Genomic DNA, 21591 nt, shown 5'->3' with positions numbered 1-21591 from the left:
TTTTGCCATCCCCCAATAGGACAACAAAAACAGCCATTCTGGACATGACAGACAGACAGACAGACATAGAAAAGCACAGCTGGAGTTACCTGCATGTCATAGTCCCACTGATCCGAGACGGAATGGGGGAGAGTGGAACAAAAATATGTGAGTGCATACGCACTTAACCACTGGTGGCAATCAAGAACACAAGTCAGAAGCCAACATTGAACAAACAATACAATTTCATTAAGAAGAAGAGATTGCATTCAAACCTGTCCAAATGTTTCCACATATTCTTAAAGTTGGTTTTAATCTTAATCTTATAATAAAATCATTCATTTACACATTTAAAAAAGATTTACAAAACTCAAAAAGTAATCATGCAAAACATTTTATTGTGTTTTTTTTTTATAAGGTTAAGATAAAGGTTTACTTGAAACAGATAGTTGTTGGTTTTTGTAAAATTTTAAAAGTATTCCTTCCTTTTGCCATAACATAATAGTATAATTATGTCAGCAGTGTTCTAACAGTGTATTGCATAGGATTTCCAAAAAATAAATTCTTGAACAATATGAAATATGACCATCATACATATTAAAACTTTAAAAATTAAAAAAAAAATAAAATAAAATAATAAGAAATCTTGTATATTAAAGTACAAAAAAATAGACAGGGATTACGAAAGCAAAACAGTATATTCCAATAATCGTAACAATTGTCTTCTGTAAAGTGTCAGCATTATTATAGGATTTTCCTTTTCATATTTTTTTGTAATTTAATTGCAAGACTCCATCAAACATGAATATGTCACCTAGAGTAACAATTCAGGTATTTCAAAAATAAGTAGGCAATTAAAAATGTATTGAAATATTTATAAAAAATAACCAAGAAAAAAAGAAATGCCAGAAATTAGGTGTTCAACTTATAATTGTGTAACCCCATGCTACGTCTGCATGTAAGCTACCTACAAACAAAACTTAGCCCTTTGCATGCTGGGAAATTTGTCGTCTGCTAAAATGTTGTCTGCTGAATTTCTAAAATAAGCATTTTCTTCGATTTTTTTTCAAAGAATACTATCAGAATAGCAAACAGTTTGGATCCTGATGAGACGCCACGTTCTGTGGCGTCTCATTTGGATCCAAACTGTTCGCAAAGGCCTTCAAAATTCGGTTCCCGCACTGAAAGAGTTAAAGCATAACCTCCTTCTACATATAACTTATAAAGTGCAAAACAGTTTGTTATTTATTTAAAGTAGCATGACCTTGATCTATTTGGTCCCAAATGCAATCCCAAGCAATGTCTACATGTAAAAAACTAACATATAAAGAGCTCTTGACCTCACTAGTCCCAGATAAAATCAAAAGCTAGGCATACATGTAAGCTAAGTACAAACTCAACTACAGCTCAATACCTCCTTCCAAACTAAAGTTATTCAGCAGAATCTGATTTTTAAAAGCTGTGACCTTGACCTTTACAATTCTTGCCCAAAATGAAGTCCCATGCTAAGTTTGCATATTACCAACATTTCAGTGCAATAACTCCATCCAAACTCATCCAATTGCAAGTTATTGGCCATAAAATCATTTTTCTATTTTAAGAAACAGTGACCTTGACCTTACAGGCTTCAAATGTGATCACTAGCTAGATCTGCATGTAAACTGACTGCTCACAAACTTTCAGTGCAATATCTGTATCATAACTCAAGATATTGAGCAGAAACTGATCTTCCGTTTTTCTGTAAGATTTATCTTACCCAGACACATTTAAAATACAATAATAATTTAGGTCTCAATGCAAGCTTGCTGTATGAAAGGTTTCATTAAAATCAATGCAAAACCAAAGTTATTACTAGGAAACCACCTTTTTGAAGCCATCTGCTCAGAAATGACCCAGCTTTTCTTAAATTGTTTAGACCAACCAAATAGATCAACTTAAGGTTACTTCAATTGAGTATTGTATCTATAGTAAGGTTGATGATGGAAAAGATTTACCGAAATACAAATTGATAAAAGATTTATTTTTACAATTTTGACTGAAAAAATCAAACAAATTATGGGTTTTCTTGTAAGATTCTTTATCTTTGATAAAAATTATAGATTGGGGGACCTGTGTCATGAGAAGCGCAGAACCTGACAGATATCGGACGGACAGACCTATTAAGGACAATTAGGGCCCCTCTAAAGTGAGGACATAAAACACCCTCACACAACCCCTCCGAAATCCGAAAAAAAAAGTCATTCTAACATGACAAGCAGGTAACTTCATAAAAACACAATAGGAGGTCAGTGTTCATTCTGGGCTGACTTGCTTATGGACCAATGGCACATTATCAACGGGTCTTTTACCTATTTTTATGGGGCAATACCATTTTTTTTATGACTTTTTCATGTATTTATAATAATTATAAGACATAAATATTCACCATACTTGTGATCATTAAATCAGGCAGCTGCATGTCTATTAAAAGTGTTTGTCTGAAAAAATTGAGTAGCCATTGCCAAATGACAATTATGTATCAGTTTTAGTATGTTTTTTTTATAAATATTTAAAAACAGCAAATTTTTGGTTTCATCATAATTAACCATGAAACCAAGATTGTATTATTTTATCGTCAATTTTTTATTTGAAGTTTAACTTGAATTTCTACTGGCTTTGGTCATGCCATCTGCAGTATTCCGCCGTATCCATTTTCAACAATATTGTCACTTTTCTGCAATTATTGTCCCACACTGCTCTCCTTTACAAAGTTACATTAAGACATTTTAATTCTTATTTAAAATAACTTCAAACTTGCGACAATTGCTGATAGACAATTCAGCAATTTGTCTTAGTCTTAATATGGCACATGCCATGTATGCACCAAGGCAACAGCTAAATACTCACAGTGCATGTCATGTGCTTGTAAGTCACTTGTTTCACACTCAAGAAAACAAATAATTTGGGTAACTGTTTGCAATGCCCACTTAAGATTTTTATATGCCAGAAGTACATACTAACAGTAATTTAGTTGCAGGTTTTTATTTCTCTAAGCAGGAATCTGGAAAAGGCCCAAAATGAACACTGGAAGGTCAAATAAAATAGAGAAATAAGGTCATAAGAAGTCTGCTTTTGTGGATAGAAGAAAACAAGAATGTTATATAAGAGCTTAGTTTCATCATTTCATAAAGATAAAACCAAAAACATGTTCAACTTAAATGGACCATGCTCAAGGCACTTCAAACATTGCCGACTTCCTTTATATCCTTATTAATTAAAGGCCATTAATATTAATTCATTATTTGACTAAACATAATTATTTACAAAGCTGTATGAGAATAAGAAGCCCATATCATTATAATCAACACATACAAACAAAACAATAACAGAGATCAAGAAAACTCTAAGTAACAGGAAATTAAAATCAAAGAAGAAATCACCTCATCAGATTCGTCCATTTTGAACGTAATCTTCTCTACTGAGTCACCAATCTTGTTCAGTAGCCGTTTAACCCCGGCACCACTAAGAGCAGACGTATTTGTCGCCTTTGGTAACTCGCCATCCCGCTCAAGGAAATCCCGGAAATCTGGATCCATGCGGAGTTGAGGGTGGGCTGCAGTTCGGTTCAGATACCTACGCAAAAGAAAATGGGTCCCATTTTTATTAACAGTGACAAAGGGGCAACAATTTTTCAAGGTTAACTCTGCTATTCTAGAAATAAGCCAATCGTGACAAAATATATAATGTAAGTGCCAATTAGCTTTGTTATTGAATGCTTACTGAATAACAAAATGACAGAAAAACTTAGCAAACATTTATTATTTAGCAATCATGTGAAAAATCATTCTTTTACAATTGTTATGCAAACATTGATCACAAGTTCTTTGGATAAAAGCATTTAAATACCACAAGACTAATTTTGGAAAGCGAGCGTCACAATAATTGACTGTATAAAATATTAGTTAATTTTTACAAAAAAAGCAACTAAAAGTGATATTATGGGCATCTAACAGTCTATAGGTGTCAATCGCAACCTTTCTTTATTTGTTGGTGTTTTCACTTCATATACACTTATATTTGTTAATACAGCATCAACATACTAAAACACTATCCCGGAAAGAGAAAAATAATGCATTTGAATATCAATCGTACTTTCGTTTTGACAACTGACGACAGAAATGATTCGATTTACGCTGTGAATCTAAATGTAGTTTTAATGCAGATTTTGTTCATAAGGCACAAAGACACCACATGTATTTTGTTTTACAGATCATTTCGGCTTAGAGGACTCACCAGTCATGTAAAATATCGAATATAATATATACTTTTTATAAACAAGTGGCAGCAAGATGAGTTGCAGATAATTAGTCAGTAACCAGATTTTAACTAACTCTTTTGACCTGTTAATTCTTTTCAGCTCAATTCAACAGTGAAAAAATGCCCATAATATCAATTTAAGTGTTTTTTAAAACCAATATAAGCCATTAGAGCAGGTTTTTAGTGGTTTGTTGTCCCAATTGTGCAGGGTATTACTAGAAAAGGCTTTTTATAATTACAGGTTCATTGAGGCGCATCAAATAAACTTAAGCATTTAGTTTATCTTTCTTTTATACGTGAATGAAACCTGAAAATCAAAAACTCCTTATATGAGGCAATGTTAATACTTTAACTGCAGCTGCTCCACTTAGTAGATCAACATAACAGCTATTTTTGGTACTACTTTTGATATTGATAGCAATTTAACATAAATATGTAAAAAATAATGGTTAACAGTCGTAAATATATATATATAACTGTACTCAATTGGTTACAGGATTATTTGTTGTACATAATGCCTTACTTTCTTGACATAGTTTACCAGTTAAACAAGAGTTCCGCGGTCGGAGATGACCGCATTGAAGCCGGATTTTTGATTTAAATGACAGGAAAGTACCTTTCGTGTTTTTGTCAATGCAATACTTAAATTACTGAAATATTGTCCTAAGGTCAAAATGAAATGTAAGTACTTTTCAAGGCATGAGCAAACCTTGTGTTATGTTTTGAATGCATGCATATACATGAACAACAATAACATTTAAGGTCACAAATATGAACTTGAATTGACAATTAGGAAAGTTTGATCTCAATTTTTTTTTTTTTTAACATTTTTACATTCAAGGTCACGGTGACCTTGACCTTAAAATGACCAGTGGTCATCTACTAGTTCTGGCCAACCTTCATATCAAGTTTGAAGACTCTAGGTCTAAGCATACCAAAGTATTAACAACTTTAACATATTTACATCCAAGGTCACAGTGACCTCGACCTTCAAATGAATGACCTTGAAATGACCAGTGGTCATCTAAGTGTGCTTGCAAACCTTTACGTCAAGTTTGAGATTCTAGGTCCAAGCATACCAAAGTTATAACAATTTTAACATTTTAACATTGAAGGTCACAGTGACCTTGACCTTCAAATGAATGACATTGAAATGAGCAGTGGTGATCTTCTAGTACTGGCCAACCTTTATGTCAAGTTTGAAGACTCTAGGTACAAGCATACCAAAGTTATAACATGGAATAAGAACTTTAACATTTTTACCTACCAAAGTTATAAGAACTTTAACATTTTTACATTCAAGGTCACAGTGACCTTGACCTTAGAATGAATGACCTTGATATGACCAGTGGTCATCTAAGTGTGCTTGCAAACCTTCATGTCAAGTTTGAAGACTCTATGTCCAAGCATACCAAAGTTATAACAATTTTAACATTTTAACATTTAAGGTCACAGTGACCTTGACCTTCAAATGAATGACATTGAAATGACCAGTGGTCATCTTCTAGTACTGGCCAATCTTTATTTCAAGTTTGAAGACTCTAGGTACAAGCATACCAAAGTTATAACATGAAATAAGAACTTTAACATTTTTACATTCAAGGTCACAGTGACCTTGACCTTCAAATGAATGACCTTGAAATGTCCAGTGGTTACTTACTAGTTCTGGCCAACCTTCATGTCAAGTTTCAAGACTCTAGGTCCAAGCATACCAAAGTTATAACAACTTTAACATTTTTACATTCAAGGTCACAGTGACCTTGACCTTCAAATGAATGACCTTGAAATGTCCAGTGGTTACTTACTAGTTCTGGCCAACCTTCATGTCAAGTTTCAAGACTCTAGGTCCAAGCATACCAAAGTTATAACAACTTTAACGTTTTTATATTGAAGGTCACAGTGACCTTCACCTTCAAATGAATGACCTTGAAATGACCAGTGGTCATCTGTTAATCCTGGCCAACCTTCATGTCAAGTTTGAAGACTCTAGGTCCAAGCATACCAAAGTTATACCATGAAATAAGAACTTTAACATTTTTACATTCAAGGTCACAGTGACCTTGACCTTCAAATGAATGACCTTGAAATGACCAGTGGTTACTAACTAGTAATGGCCAACCTTCATGTCAAGTTTCAAGACTCTAGGTCCAAGCATACCAAAGTTATAACAACTTTAACATTTTTTATATTGAAGGTCACAGTGACCTTGACCTTCAAATGAATGACCTTGAAATGACCAGTGGTCATCTGTTAATCCTGGCCAACCTTCATGTCAAGTTTGAAGACTCTAGGTCCAAGCATACCAAAGTTATACCATGAAATAAGAACTTTAACATTTTCGAGCACGCCGCCCGCCCCCCCCGCCCGCCCCCCCCGCCCCCCCGCCCGCCCGACAACATCAATCTATAAGCCGAGATTTTTTCGAAAAAAATCCGGCTAAAAAACTAACATATTGTAATGTCTTTTTGTATTAACATATTATTAATGGAGCTATTAAACAGTTTAGTACTAGAGCCAAATGTATGCTATATTTTTGACTGTTAAAACGGGACAGAAAACTATAGTTATCAATATGATTTACAGGATAAAAAGGGGAAACTATTAAATCAACAACACAGGCACACTACACGTATTTGCACTATAAAGACAGGACCTATAATGATGTTCTTATAAACGAAAAAATAAATAACATCATAAGAAATTTTTGTTTCTTCATGCAATAAATAGGTTTCATTAATATCAATGACAATGTCTAGTTGTTGAATCCAATAAAAACTCTTGTACAGAGCTTGGAAAATAATAGATATTCATTCAGAAGCAGGCATTACAAACATGCTCTTTTTTTTTACTAGGTAAAAGTTAGACAAATTTCTTAGCAAGATATAAAATAAATTACAATAATGATTCGCATAATTTTCCACCAATATTTGTAGATATACCTGAATAAAACATGATTAAGACACTAACAGAGTTGAACAGACTCTGGGAAAACTGGGGGAAATGAATGTGCGAAAAGTATTGTCTCAGTTTTGATGCTGCAGTCTGCACTGGTTAATTAGGGACAACAGTTTTCCCATTTATATACTAGTTTTTCATTTAAAGAAAGTATCATCTGAATAAAAATTCAGTCTATGCACACGCATTTAGTCTCGGTTTTCATAGATTACTGCTTGATTTTAAAACAAATTCAACATAAATGAATCACTGTTACAACACGAAAATATTTAATATCAACTGTATTTTAAAATTCACAACACTGATGCTGTCTAAAACAAGTCAACCCTGCGTCTGGGAGAGACTGTGTACCCTTCAGACATAACAAGCAGGAAATTGTTAAATTCTAAACCTTAAAAAAATACTGCTACTAACAGGATTACTAACTAAATTGACTTAAACAGCAGTATTAAGAGCCACACATATTTTTTATTGATCAATATTAAACTCATACAAGAGATGTGTTTGTCAGAAACACAATGCCTCCTATTGCGCCGCTTTGAAATAAAAATTTAATATATCATTTGGCAGGTTTAGAAATTATATCCTTTTTAAAGCTTATTACTTCCCTTGGATTGTATTTTTAACTTTTGACCTTAAAGGATGACCTTGACCTTCACCTTTCACCACTCAATATGTGCAGCTTCATGAAATACACATGCATGCCAAATATCAAGTTGCTATCATCAATATTGCAAAAGTTATGGCCAATGTTAAAGTTTTCGGAGTGACACACAGACAGACAGACAGTTCAACTGCTATATGCCACCCTACCGGGGGCATAAAAAGTGTGAATACTCATAACAAGATGTAAAGAATTTTACGATTAAAAATGTATTTTTTTTAATGGTTTACTGAAATCTTGAGATGGTTAAAACAATTCACAACCATAGACTTAAAAGAATAAAAACAAACCCTTTTCAAAAACTCAATTAATGTAAGAAACACCCTCAATAACACTTCTTAAACCAGTCTTAACTAAGAAAAACAAAACTATGTAGAACAGCAGAAAATGTTAGTAAACAGTATAGAACCTCTCTAGAGCCGCTCGACGACGTTCAAGAAAGTCTGCCGAGCCCGACTCCTCCTTTGACATCTTAACCTTCGTCATGCCTGCAAGTAGGAAATTAGTAGCAAAAAGAAGGCTACACACAACACCAACACACACTATACCACCTTTCCAAGGACAATCGTCGTCTTTTCAAGAACAATTCCGACCCTGAGTCTGCAATCTTCACTTTTGTCATGCCTGTAAGAGCATTGGATTATATATAACACATTACAAGTGTTGGTGTTTTTCATACTTTTCTTAGATAATGTACCCACTTGGCAAGGTTTTTGCCAATAATTCTAAAAAGAATCAAACTGCAAAAGAAAAATTGGTGTTGATTGGAAATTGAAAGTTAAGTACCATTATGAATGGGGAGTCCCAGAAGCAATGTAGCCATTGATCAGGATTTGTTATTATTTCATCTTAATTTTCATTTAAAACACAATAACATTAAGATATTCTTAACTTTTTTTCCTAAGTAGAACCTGTACTTATGTGTCTTTCAGGCAACACAGGTTTTCTGTCAAAATATGTTCTCAATATCCAACTTTCTCTTGATATTGAATACTAACTAATGTCTCAATTATTCTTTATTATGAGTAAATATTTAAGTTAGAGACTGATTTTAACCCTTTGCATGCTGGGAAATTTGTCGTCTGCTAAAATGTCGTCTGCTGAATTTGTAAAATAAGCATTTTCTTCATTTTTTTGTCAAAAAATACTATCAGAATAGCAAACAGTTTGGATCCAGATGAGACGCCACGTTCTGTGGCGTCTCATCTGGATCCAAACTGTTTGCAAAGGCCTTTAAAATTCGGTTCCCGCACTGAGAGGGTTAAAACATAAAAAATGTTTAGAGCTATAAGGCTCGTCAAAAAGATCAAACCCCAATCTGAGACACACCAACAAGACTTTTCTCAGGAGCAGGGGGTACGATTCGTCCGTAGTGAGCGTGCTTTTCTCTCAACTTCTCATACAACCCCAAGAAATCACTGAACCGCCGCACAACAATCAGTTCGTTCTTGCGGAATGCGGGTATGGTTGTCTAAAAAAAGCATAGCACTTTGTGAATATATATATTTGAAATCTTTTAAGACATGTTATACCAATTGTATGGGAATTCAAGGGGTAATTCAATATAAATTTCCAGTACGATTTCAAACAATTTACTGAGCTCACACAAATATGTTTTAATACATAATTTGGATAGCAAAATCTCTATTTGACTGATTAATATACAAAACCAAAACTGTCTACTTTATTATACCTACTATTCTATATAATGCACATTTTCATTTATCAGAAAAGACAAGATAAATATGTCCAGACATTTTATTGACAATCCAGTCCCTGCAAAAGTCCTTCAGCCCTCAAACAAAGCCAGTAAAACTTTCCAGAATACTGGACCTTATGGCTGGTCAAATATTGACTTTCAGGACTCATTTGCAGTTGACTAGCCAGTAAATCAGCATTTGGGACAGTCACCAGTTAACTAGACCTTGTGGTCAATGGTGTTTCTTTTATTGTTTATGAGGCTGACAGACACAAGCAGGAACAGATCCTTAGATGAACAGACACAGGCCGCCATAAATGTTCCTTAAATGCTTTGCTTCGAAACTGAGTATGCAGGATATAAACATTCAAAGAAGCTGCAGATATATGAATATGTATGCGCCTCATACCTTGGTTATGACCTTGTACACGACGTATGCTCCCATGCCATCTCCCACTTTGTGTGGTTCAACCACTGTGATATCTATGGTGTATGGATCCTCCTCAATCTGTCATATATAGAGTAATGTAAAACAATCTTGGATCCTCCTCAATCTGTCATATATAGACTAATGTAAAAACAATCTTGGATCCTCCTCAATCTGTCATATATAGACTAATGTAAAACAATCTTGGATCCTCCTCAATCTGTCATATATAGAGTAATGTAAAACAATATTGGATCCTCCTCAATCTGTCATATATAGACTAATGTAAAAACAATCTTGGATCCTCCTCAATCTGTCATATATAGACTAATGTAAAACAATCTTGGATCCTCCTCAATCTGTCATATATAGAGTAATGTAAAACAATCTTGGATCCTCCTCAATCTGTCATATATAGACTAATGTAAAACAATCTTGGATCCTCCTCAATCTGTCATAGATAGAGTAATGTAAAACAATCTTGGATCCTCCTCAATCTGTCATATATAGACTAATGTGAAACAATCTTGGATCCTCCTCAATCTGTCATATATAGACTAATGTAAAACAATCTTGGATCCTCCTCAATCTGTCATATATAGACCAATGTAAAACAATATTGGATCCTCCTCAATCTGTCATATTTAGACTAATGTAAAACAATCTTGGATCCTCCTCAATCTGTCATATATAGACTAATGTAAAACAATATTGGATCCTCCTCAATCTGTCATATATAGACTAATGTAAAACAATCTTGGATCCTCCTCAATCTGTCATATATAGACGAATGTAAAACAATCTTGGATCCTCCTCAATCTGTCATATATAGACTCATGTAAAACAATCTTGGATCCTCCTCAATCTGTCATATACAGAGTTATGTAAAACAATCTTGGATCCTCCTCAATCTGTCATATATAGACTAATGTAAAAACAATCTTGGATCCTCCTCAATCTGTCATATATAGACTAATGTAAAACAATCTTGGATCCTCCTCAATCTGTCATATATAGACTAATGTAAAACAATCTTGGATCCTCCTCAATCTGTCATATATAGACGAATGTAAAACAATCTTGGATCCACCTCAATCTGTCATATATAGACTAATGTAAAACAATCTTGGATCCTCCTCAATCTGTCATATATAGACTAATGTAAAACACTCTTGGATCCTCCTCAATCTGTCATATATAGACAAATGTAAAACAATCTTGGATCCTCCTCAATCTGTCATATACAGAGTTATGGAAAACAATCTTGGATCCTCCTCAATCTGTCATATACAGAGTAATGTAAAACAATCTTGGATCCATCTCAATATGTCATATACAGAGTAATGTAAAACAATCTTGGATCCTCCTCATTATGTCATATATAGACTAATGTAAAACAATCTTGTAAAAGAGTCTTGACATTCAAATACCAAAATATCTTTATCAAATTATCAAGATTAGGATCTTTTCTTCAAAAGATCCAACCATGCCCTGTTGGCCACCCATCGTTCCCTTTTTGTTAACTGATAAAATAATACACCAAATTTGATTTTAAGTTTCTATTATTAACTAAACTTTAAGAGTAAAAATAGTCTTATTAATTATAGAACCATAGTTTAAATGTAAATACATGTAATTAGAAATAGATGTGCATGCTATATTGAAAATATGGCACAGGGAAATAATCAGTGGGGGCACTAATTAAACTGCCTTTTGAACAAAATGCACCCTGCCTTTTTCTAGTCCTAGCTTAAGTACTGCAATATCAATTAATGTTTATCAATCCAAATTTGTTATATCAATGTTAAACAATTTGTTAATCAATTAATATAAATGTGTTTATTGTGCACAAGCCAAACAATCAGAAAAGTAAGGCTACAAAGAAAGAATGCCGAACATGTCTCTCACCTTGTCATCATTGGAACCTTTAGATGAAGTCCGAGAGGTGACTTTTGCTTGGGCACCACCAGCGGTTGACATGGTCTGGGTCACATCCAGTTTTGGTCTCTCTTCTGCGGCAGAGATTGGTCGAATTTCAGGCACTGGTTCGTCTTCATGATGTCTCATAACTGCTGGATGATCTTTTATTTTGACTTCTTCCTCTTCTTGTTCTTCCTCATCAGGATCATCATTGTCTGAATCAAGCTTCACTTCTGATGTATTTTCTATGGGATTGAAAACAAAAAGAATAGGCATCAATTTAGTAAAATCATCATAGTAAAATACATAAAGTTGGATTGTTCATCATTTCATGAAAATTAATTGAGTTTCTATGCATATTACTGTTAATCTTAATTCATCAAAAGCCACAATTAAGTCCATCAGGGTTGTTACACAACAATACACAACAATAATACACACATCATTTTGAAAATACACATGATTTGCCTTTTAAATGAAAACTTTAATTTTCAATACTGAGCTCATTATAGCAGAACATTGTGTTTGGTAATTAAACACTGGTTATTTCCTTTTGTGTCTACAGAAAGATCAGCAAGACCTTAAATATCATATTGTCCAAGGACTGCAAAACCCTTGCCACGCAAAAAATGTATTGATTAAGAAACACATTTTTATTTTACGAGTCAATGGGCTACATTGCTGATAACACACTGTAGGTAAATTATCTATAGTTATTTTTTCTGTTTAAATGGTTCAATGTTGCAAAGAGGCATAGCTTGATCTTTGTGCACTCAAACAATATAAATATTTCAGATAAAACAGCATTCAAATTCTTAGGAAAAACCTGTGAATCCTTTTAGGTTTTATTCAGCCCAAGTAACTACTAGGAAGTCAAGCTACATGTACCATAGCTTAATGTTTAATATGAACGAATGAAAAAGTACAAATAATAAATTATGGACACTTAACTGCCTATTTATTTTGCTAGGTTTTATAGTGACTAGGTAGAGTGCTGTCCTTGCAACCAGGTAGTGTTGGGGATTTTTTTAATCAGCTGGGGCACACAGGGGTGACCTATATTCAAAAGATTTAAAAGTTTAAATAATCATGACTTTTTTAACAGATGTCAAAGACAACCTTACCTCCAAATATATCCTCATCATCTTTATCACTGTCAATATTTATGTCAACAGGAATACGGGTTTTCTCTTCTGATTTTTTCTCTTCTGTTTTACCTTCATCTGGAACCTCAAATGGATTAGATGCCGGTAGTGTTGCCAGTTTCTGAAATTATATGAACTTGATTAGATATATGCTAGGTATAAAGAAGAGAACCAGTTGCATTTATATGCCTTTTCCAACATTACTTGGTGGATCCTTAAAGGGTCTTTTATATTGGTACAATTGAGCTAATTTGTATCAATTATTTTCTGAATGTAACCAGTACTGGGTTAAATTACAAATACACTTTTAATTGTAAAAAATAACTATAGCAGTCAAAAGATAGCATGCTTGACTTTTCTTCCACTTTGAACACACATGTAAAACTTTATTTCAATATCTGAAGTAAATATAGTGAAATGGGGTATATTTGTTGCATGCCAACATTAACCAGAATTTTTCTTAGCACAAAAAGGTCGCATACTTCTTCTAAATTTTGGGTCAGAGTTATAAAGCTTGGTCAGTGACCTCATACAATGACTCCGAACACATGGGTAAAGGTTTAATTGAATAACTGCAGTAGAAGCAGTTACATGGAGATGTTGCGAGTTTATCTTAACAAAACTTCTTAGGGCCAAATTATGCTCAATTGCAGATTTAACTAATTAACAGTAATAGAATTTGGTCACTGAACTTGCACAATAACTACAAACACATGTGTGAAGTTTCAATTGAACAGTGATTTTTTTACCTGCGAGTCGTGCGTCCTGGACTCACAAAAACCTCTGGGGATGCAAAGTTTCTAATTATGGGAGTCCCAAAAATGCATTAAAATTTCTCAAAAAAGAATATGGTTTAATATTTGGACTCTTTCTTTCAATTCGGGGACTCGCAGATTTGCAAGTTATCGAGTCCCAGGACTCGGATGAGAAAATTTGTAAAAATATCACTGATTGAATACTTGTAGTAGACACAGTGATTATGAGATGTTGCATTTATACCTTAACAAGAGTACATGCATTAAGCGTATGCAGACACCGACATTTGGGTGAGATGGTATAGCTCTGAGCTCAGACTATTCGATAAACAGTCAAGCGTACAAATATGCAATGAACATGTGGTCCTAAATTTTGTATTTCAAAGTAGAACTCAACATGATAGTGTTACCCAATCTGTTTGAATTAATAAATTATATCACAGACATCACCAAACTTGTCAGACAGTTAGACAAATTAGCTCTTAATACAATATCTGACTAGCACATTTTGTAAAGTTGGAAAAAATGTTTGAACAAAAATTTAGAAAATAAATATTAAGCATGCAAGTCTGATTACTATATTAGAAATAAGCACTTGCTTGATCATCCGGGGCAATTTAAATAGTTTGGGGCAGGTTATAAATGTAACGTAGATTGACTGCCTAACGAAGCGGTAATTACGTGAAAGTCAAGATGGTTATGTCCATGCCATGGAAGGTATTTTTCGAAGTTTTATACCCTTTATTACTTGTATTAATTTTTTAAATGACACTGACTTTGCAGCCATATCATCAAGAAAGTTTCTAGTGTTAATTTCGTATTTATATTTGCTCTATATATCAACTATAATTGCTGCACAATTTCTTAGCAGGATGACCTAATTGCAGCTCCACTTAGAAAATTAAGGGGCAGAAAAGTTGTGATGTAAACCAAATTTTAATACGAAATAAACACTTATCATCTTTTTACTGATATGGCAGGAAAGTGAGTGTCATTAAAAAATTAAACATGAGTACTTAGGGGTATAAAACAGTGAAAAATAACTGTCTGGGCATATACGTCGCCATCTTGACTATTATGTAATAACCCCTTCTGACTGCGCACCAAGTAGTAAATTACTTTGACTCAAAAGATGTTTTTAAAAAACGTTTATAAACTGTTCTTGTTAATATTTAAATTTGAGCATATCAATGTACTTGTGGATATCATACAAATATTGAAATAGATTGTCTTTTACTTCTACAATGTGAACCTGCTTGTTAAAGGGACTGTCAACCATGACGACGAAGAAAAGAAAAGTTGTAAAATACAGTATTTTTTTACAATTATTAGTTAATATATTGATTAAAATATCATGACTGGTATATTACATTACTTGAAAAAAGTTGTTATATTTTCATATTTTCAGTACATTCGGTAATAAATTTTACTGTGTATGTCTACCAGGTAACTACCTATTATAACTATAAATAACGCCAGTAGATTGATCATCATCGTCACGTGGTAAACCCAGGAATGCAAATTGTGCATGCGTAGGGCCACAATTAAAATATTGTTGGTTTGCCCTTTACCGACCTTAAATTTTACAGGTGGGTAGGTAGGTAGGAAAATTATTTTATTTTATTTGAGAAATTATATTTTTAATACACTTATAGTCTATGAATATTTAAAACACTATTATTAAAGCACTGTTGCAGTGTACGAAGCCCTATGAAGCTTAACATTATCTTGTTCGCTGTTTCTTGCATATATTAATATCAAATGCATGCTTTTATTTTTAACTTAAACCTTTCCCTTAAATTGGGCTTAATTAGCATGCAACAAGCATTGAAGGAGTGTAGAAAGACAGCCCAAAGCCTTAATGGAAAAATTCAGACATGGCGAAAGACCGTCACATTTTACAGGCCAGACTTGCCTACCAGAAGAAACATTTCACAGGCCAGTTGAAATTTTTACAGGCCTCAATTTAAAGTGTTTGACCACTTATTGCATAGTATCGGCATGGCAAAGTAAATTCACAAAAGGGCAAACTGAGTATAAGCATTAGTTCTTCTTGAATGCTCTGAGCTTTTATGAGTACATACGTACAGCTCAGAGGGTCAATAGCTGGGAGTTGTATTATTGCAACTAACATAAGCATGAAAACTTGATTTGGGGAAATAAATTAAGCGTGTTTGTTTCAGTTTGTGGATATATTAACGCTTTATACATATATACTTGAGTGTTGTCGATGTATTTAGCTATGAGACATTAATATATTGAATAAGTTTACCTTTAAATATCCATTTCACTAACATGTCATTACAGTAAACTGTTTAGAGTGGCAAACATAATAAAGCAGAACATGCACATGAATCTGATTAAACACAGATCCACTTGCATATAAATCTAATCATGTTTGTCTTTTATTTTGCATTTTCAAACATTTTCTTGTAACTGTTGGATGTATTTTTCTTTGCGAGTAGACTGCATTTCAATTTTCAAACACTTGTTCTGTGACATTCAGTTCATACATATTCAAAAAAAGAGAGTTTTATTTGTATCTAAAACGTATGCTCCATCGTAGAATGACACGCTCTTTTTATTAATCCATACTAATTATATGATGTCCGTCGTAAATTCGATAGTTATTTGTCCTCGCTGAGCATCGTTATTTCTTTTTATTGTCCGCCATCTTGGATCACGTTAACAACATTTGTGCAACGAACGTAAACTCGTATATGTCCGACTTCTTTCGCGAACCAATAGTTAAGTATGATGTCGTTCGGCCATTTTCACGGAACACCGCCGATCGCGATGCTGGTTATAGACGCTTGCATCACTGTCTATTCTGGGGCATATGAAATTCCAACCACCGGAGCGACCTAGATCGGTCAGGGGCGATAAGAATGGACAGGGATATAAATACGCGCACGAATAAATATTACAGTCGGCTCTTTTATGATCGGCTAAAAAACGAAAATAAAAAAAATACGTTTTCAGAAATCGCAATAAATTTTTTTGGGTCGGGGGGTAAAAAGTGGGTCGGTCGGTAAAGGGCAAACAAACTTAATTTTAATTTAGGCCTAGTGAATTGTATATATTTTATATATAAAATGATCAATCTACTCGCATTATTTATAGCATACATGCCATACGTCCCGGATTGTCCGGGACAGTCCCGGAAATCTGTCAAATGTCCCGCTGTCCCGGAAATCTGTCAAATGTCCCGGAATTGACAAAATCCATATATACATGTACCTTATCTTAGGCTTAACTGCACCTCGAATCTGTGTATATCTGCAGCGTCTCCATGACAATGCCTACCCGAATAGGCACACTACGCTACGTGTCAAAATCGATCAATTAACAGGGGTCCTGTTATCATATCGATTGTCTCACGTTCGCAGTCAAACCGAAAAGGCGGCATTGTTTAATGTGGTTGTTAATTGACTTTAATCTAGTACGTCATTATTTCCCGCTGCGTAAGGGCAAAGGATAGTTGTTCACACATCTGACTGTCCGGATGTTAAGTTGACGGTCTACCGGTACTGTTTTGTTGTATTTGTTTTATTGTTATTGATTGTATGTATTGTGAATTGATTTGAGTTGACGATCAAACGGTACTGTATTGTTGTATTTTTTATTTTATAAATGTTATAAATGAATAAAGGCGTATCAACAACTACGCGTTACACACCGGTCTTAATAACAATAACGCAGTGACGTCACCATCTATGTTAAGAACGCTTACACTGAAAACACGTGGCTTGTATCTAGTAACGGAAGTAGTAATGTTAAATTTGACGTTAATAGATCCAGTGTATTTCGGATAGGCTTTCGAACTTTTGCAATTAACGATGCGAAACAAAAAAAAACGTACCAAAAATGCATATGTCTATAAATATCGCTACATTTTTTACATGTCCCGGAAAATCGGCAAAAGTCCCGGACAATTTAACTCAATGTCCCGGAATTGGTCTGAAAAATTATGGCATGTATGTTTATAGTGTGTATATCGTTATGTCACCTATTTTCGCGATGTACTTTAGATTTCACATCACGAAATTTTATTAGTATTTTTTTTAGGTTACAGCAGGTAGATCCGTGGTAAATAGGTTAAACAGCACTAATATTAAATTCAACATGAATAAACAAAAATCTGAACTACTATTCAAAGTAAAAAAATCAATAACTTCTATTACAAATTAAATATATGGAATTTATGAAATTCAATAAAATAGCTCTTACATTTTTTTTCAAGCACTGTCTGATTTTTTCATTACAACAATCAATTAAACTATAAAAATTCAATTATTGATATAGTCGGAGTTTTAAGACATTTACTTACCAAAAATTGACTCATACTGGCAGTGAGAGATGTTTTGTGACAAATTTGACAAGTAGGTCATGACAGTTTGGTTCATAAACAAAATCCAGAGTTTGCTAATGAAATACCGCGATATAACAAGACCAGTGCTCCAGCTAGCAATAAATAGAGGGGCGCTGCGCCCCTCTAAAATTTGTCCCCTTAAAAAGCGCCCCTCTATTTTTCTGACAAATGCCCTTTTGATCTCTAAATATCTGCTTTCATGCCGTATAAATCGCCAGAAACATCGACATGAATACACAGATAACACCATTACATGACCGCCTGGGGTGTATTAAGTCAACACATTGTGAACAAACAAGCCCCAAGGGCATGGTTTGTTATCAGATCACTAATAAGCCTTTTGTTGCAGACGATAGTAACATGCTGTGAAAGATTATCTCTGAGGTCACGCTTGGTTAGGCACAATCACACTCAAATGAAATCAAAATCAGCACTATTGATTTTTTTAACTTCTGAATTCTTTGGCTATAATTTGTTTGCAAAAATAGTGATTTTTAATTCAAGATACCTATTAACATTTGAAAATTAATCATCTTTTTTTAAATGCGAATATGCGGTTAATTTTTAGTCCGAAATTACCGCATGAAAAACATATTTGTGTTTGGATTTTATTTCTGAACTTTAAAACACTGTCTGTCCCCAATCATGATGAATTTTAACATGAATAGGGGCAGATAGTTGTTAATTCAACAAACAATGAACTTGTTTGGAAGGAGGATTTATCACTCTGCAAGTATAATGTAATGTTGATATTGTCATATATTTTCGCGACCTAACGAAACTGTCAACGTTGTTGACATAAGTTGAAATAACGTGTTGTGAAATAAATATATCCTATTATTAACAATAACAATGTTTCATTTTAATCTCCAGACTGGATGCTACTTAATAGTGACATTGATCATTGTTTAGACTTTAAATTTGTCAATATAGATTTTTGTTTTAATTAATATTATTATTGTGGACAAACATTGGCTCAAAGTTATTTAAAGCAACGAATTTAAGTAGTGACAGTCACAACGTTTTTTTTGACCCAGTGAAACCCCTGAATTTTATTCACGTTTTCTTCATTTCATTTTCTTCTAAAAGGCCACTGATGCTGAAACTGGAACCTGACAGATTAACATGCAGTTCAATGATGATAGGTGATAAAAAACACATCAAAATTCCCCCCCCCCCCACACACACACCGGAAAGAAATATGATATCTACATATCTCTAATGCGTGTAGTCGGATGCTAGCCCATAGCGGTTAGGAAATTGGCTATTAAGTTGTTTTCCTTAACGCCAATGTAGATAGTAATATATTTATTGTAATTTCATTACACAAAATGAGGAACAGCATACAATTGGTGAAGTCATCCAATGCACTAGTGTTTACAATTAATAAGTATATAGTATAACCAAAGTATATACTTAAGTATATTTATAACCAAATGCCCTATTTTCCAAAATTACGCGTGAAATGTGCCCTTTTTGGGGAAGCTCCCCTCTATTTTGAAAAGCTGGCTGGAGCACTGAAGACCCGTGAGTTAACCGGGTTTGAGTATAATTAAAATAATGGGGGTGTGTCAGAAACAAATAATTATTATCAGTATGACAAAAATTCTCTCCTAAACATTATCTTTTAAATATGAGCGTAATAATATAATGTATCTTTTCTTATTAAAACTTTTTTTTTAAATAATATGCAAACTATTACAATCAACAATAGAAGCAGTTTTAATTTCCGCCACCCCACCCACATTTTGACAGCTAGCGGTTTAGATCTTGTGTGACACATGAAGTACATTTTATATTTAACATGAAACAACCATGGAATGTAACATATCTCGAATAGGTAGAGTTTACTGTCAACGTATGAAAATACCATTACCGGCTGCGAATCACCGAAAATGTCTTCGTCGTCATCCATCGGGGGAGGTTCTCTTGCGTCGGCCATTTTTGTATCACGTGATTTATCCAGGTACGCAAACGACTAGATTGGTCGTTATAAGCCTGTTAGATATTGCATATCATTGTCGTATCAAATAGTGTACACTGATTACAACTTTATATATTTACGTCCATCATTTTAAAGAGGACTTGTTGACGAAAGCCCTGGGATTTGTTTCTTTATTTATATGAGCATATTACATGCATAATGTAATTACGTATGTCGTTACAGATGTTTCATGTTGAACAATAATGCATATCTAGGATCAAATATATACGGAATACCGTTAGTGCCATCGTGGTTACATATTAAAATCCAGTGAGCGACATTGCGATAGTGCGATGGTACGATAGCGACAATGCACTAGTACGATGGCGATAATGCGACAACGCGATAGTACGATGGCGACAACGCGATAGTAGGATTAGGTTGGTTACCTCCCCTTATCTTTCGCTGCTCTCTATATAGGTCACAATATACTAAATAGTTTCCCTATATAATTCAATGTAAAAGCGACAACTTTGAGCGAAAATAAATGCAACATTTTGCACATAGAGACCCCCATAACCATACCTTTTCTTAAAGGCCATTCTAAGCGGAATCGATTTATGCAATAAAAAAGATATGTCATGTCCAAACCAAAAAAGAACTTGACGCTAATCAAAATCGACTGTTTTTGCAACTTTTTTTTCGGCCGTTTCTTAGTGAAATGTAACCTTTTTCAGTGCAAGGCTTTACTAAAGTCGCCAAGTTTATCATATTTCAGGGATTCGGTCGTGAACACCTATTTATGCCCTACCATTATCTCCGAAAGATAAAACCCGAACAATAGTTTAAGATGTAAAACATGCCTTCGAGTCAACTATGATATTTTTTTGAGAGTACAGCCCTACATGAAACGAGTATTTAGTATATTGTAACCTATAGGGATCGGTACAGGTTACATTACACTAAATCATTGTGTATCCCTCCGTGGTCCATTCGAAAGTAGTGCCTATTTCTAAAGAGTTCCTTTTCACTTCTTGAATATAAGCCATTTAACAATGTGAGACATGTCTTTTGTGGTTATTTGTAATATCCTGTATGTGTCTGGCGTACTTTGATGCCTTGGATTGGAAGCTAACTTAAAAGATGGACTTTTGAGGGTGTGTTTTCTATTGTGTGGGGCTTTTGTCGAAATTAGGATTCCGAAACACGTTTTTCTACGGTGGGTTCATTCGACAGCGATTTACTTTCTTAGAAGTTGCGAGACGGTATATTTTTTATTGCAATTATTGGAAGAGGACAGATCCTTCTTTAAAAAGATACCAGGTTCGGAAAAATTGATACGTCGAAAAGGCAAGAAAAATGCTGTGAAAGTTGTCAGTTTTATAATGGGACCCTATGGGAATCGGAATAAGTGTAATATAACCTACAAGCTAATTTCCAATTTTGGACCGGTTA

General features: G+C 34.0%; 1 protein-coding gene across 5 annotated transcripts in view; it reads right to left on the bottom strand.

Annotated features, from left to right (window-relative positions):
* Positions 1 to 20254, bottom strand: part of LOC127871562 (sorting nexin-2-like) — a 36607-nt gene extending 16353 nt beyond the window's left edge. For all 5 annotated transcript variants that reach the window (XR_008045452.1, XM_052414616.1, XM_052414618.1 and 2 more), the window contains exons 1-7: positions 20089 to 20254; positions 13065 to 13206; positions 11929 to 12185; positions 10003 to 10101; positions 9224 to 9365; positions 8304 to 8382; positions 3399 to 3591 (exon numbers count right to left, since the gene is read on the bottom strand). Coding sequence is in view for 4 of the 5 variants with exons in the window: in XM_052414616.1 (XP_052270576.1) it covers positions 3399 to 3591; positions 8304 to 8382; positions 9224 to 9365; positions 10003 to 10101; positions 11929 to 12185; positions 13065 to 13206; positions 20089 to 20154 (978 nt within the window). In the remaining variant the exon portion in view is untranslated. The remainder of the gene's footprint in view (positions 1 to 3398; positions 3592 to 8303; positions 8383 to 9223; positions 9366 to 10002; positions 10102 to 11928; positions 12186 to 13064; positions 13207 to 20088) is intronic.
* Between the last annotated feature and the right edge of the window lie 1337 nt (positions 20255 to 21591).

Source organism: Dreissena polymorpha, chromosome 3, assembly GCF_020536995.1.
Source record: "Dreissena polymorpha isolate Duluth1 chromosome 3, UMN_Dpol_1.0, whole genome shotgun sequence".
Lineage (NCBI taxonomy): Eukaryota > Metazoa > Mollusca > Bivalvia > Myida > Dreissenidae > Dreissena > Dreissena polymorpha.
This window is presented reverse-complemented; position numbering and strand designations above follow the sequence as displayed.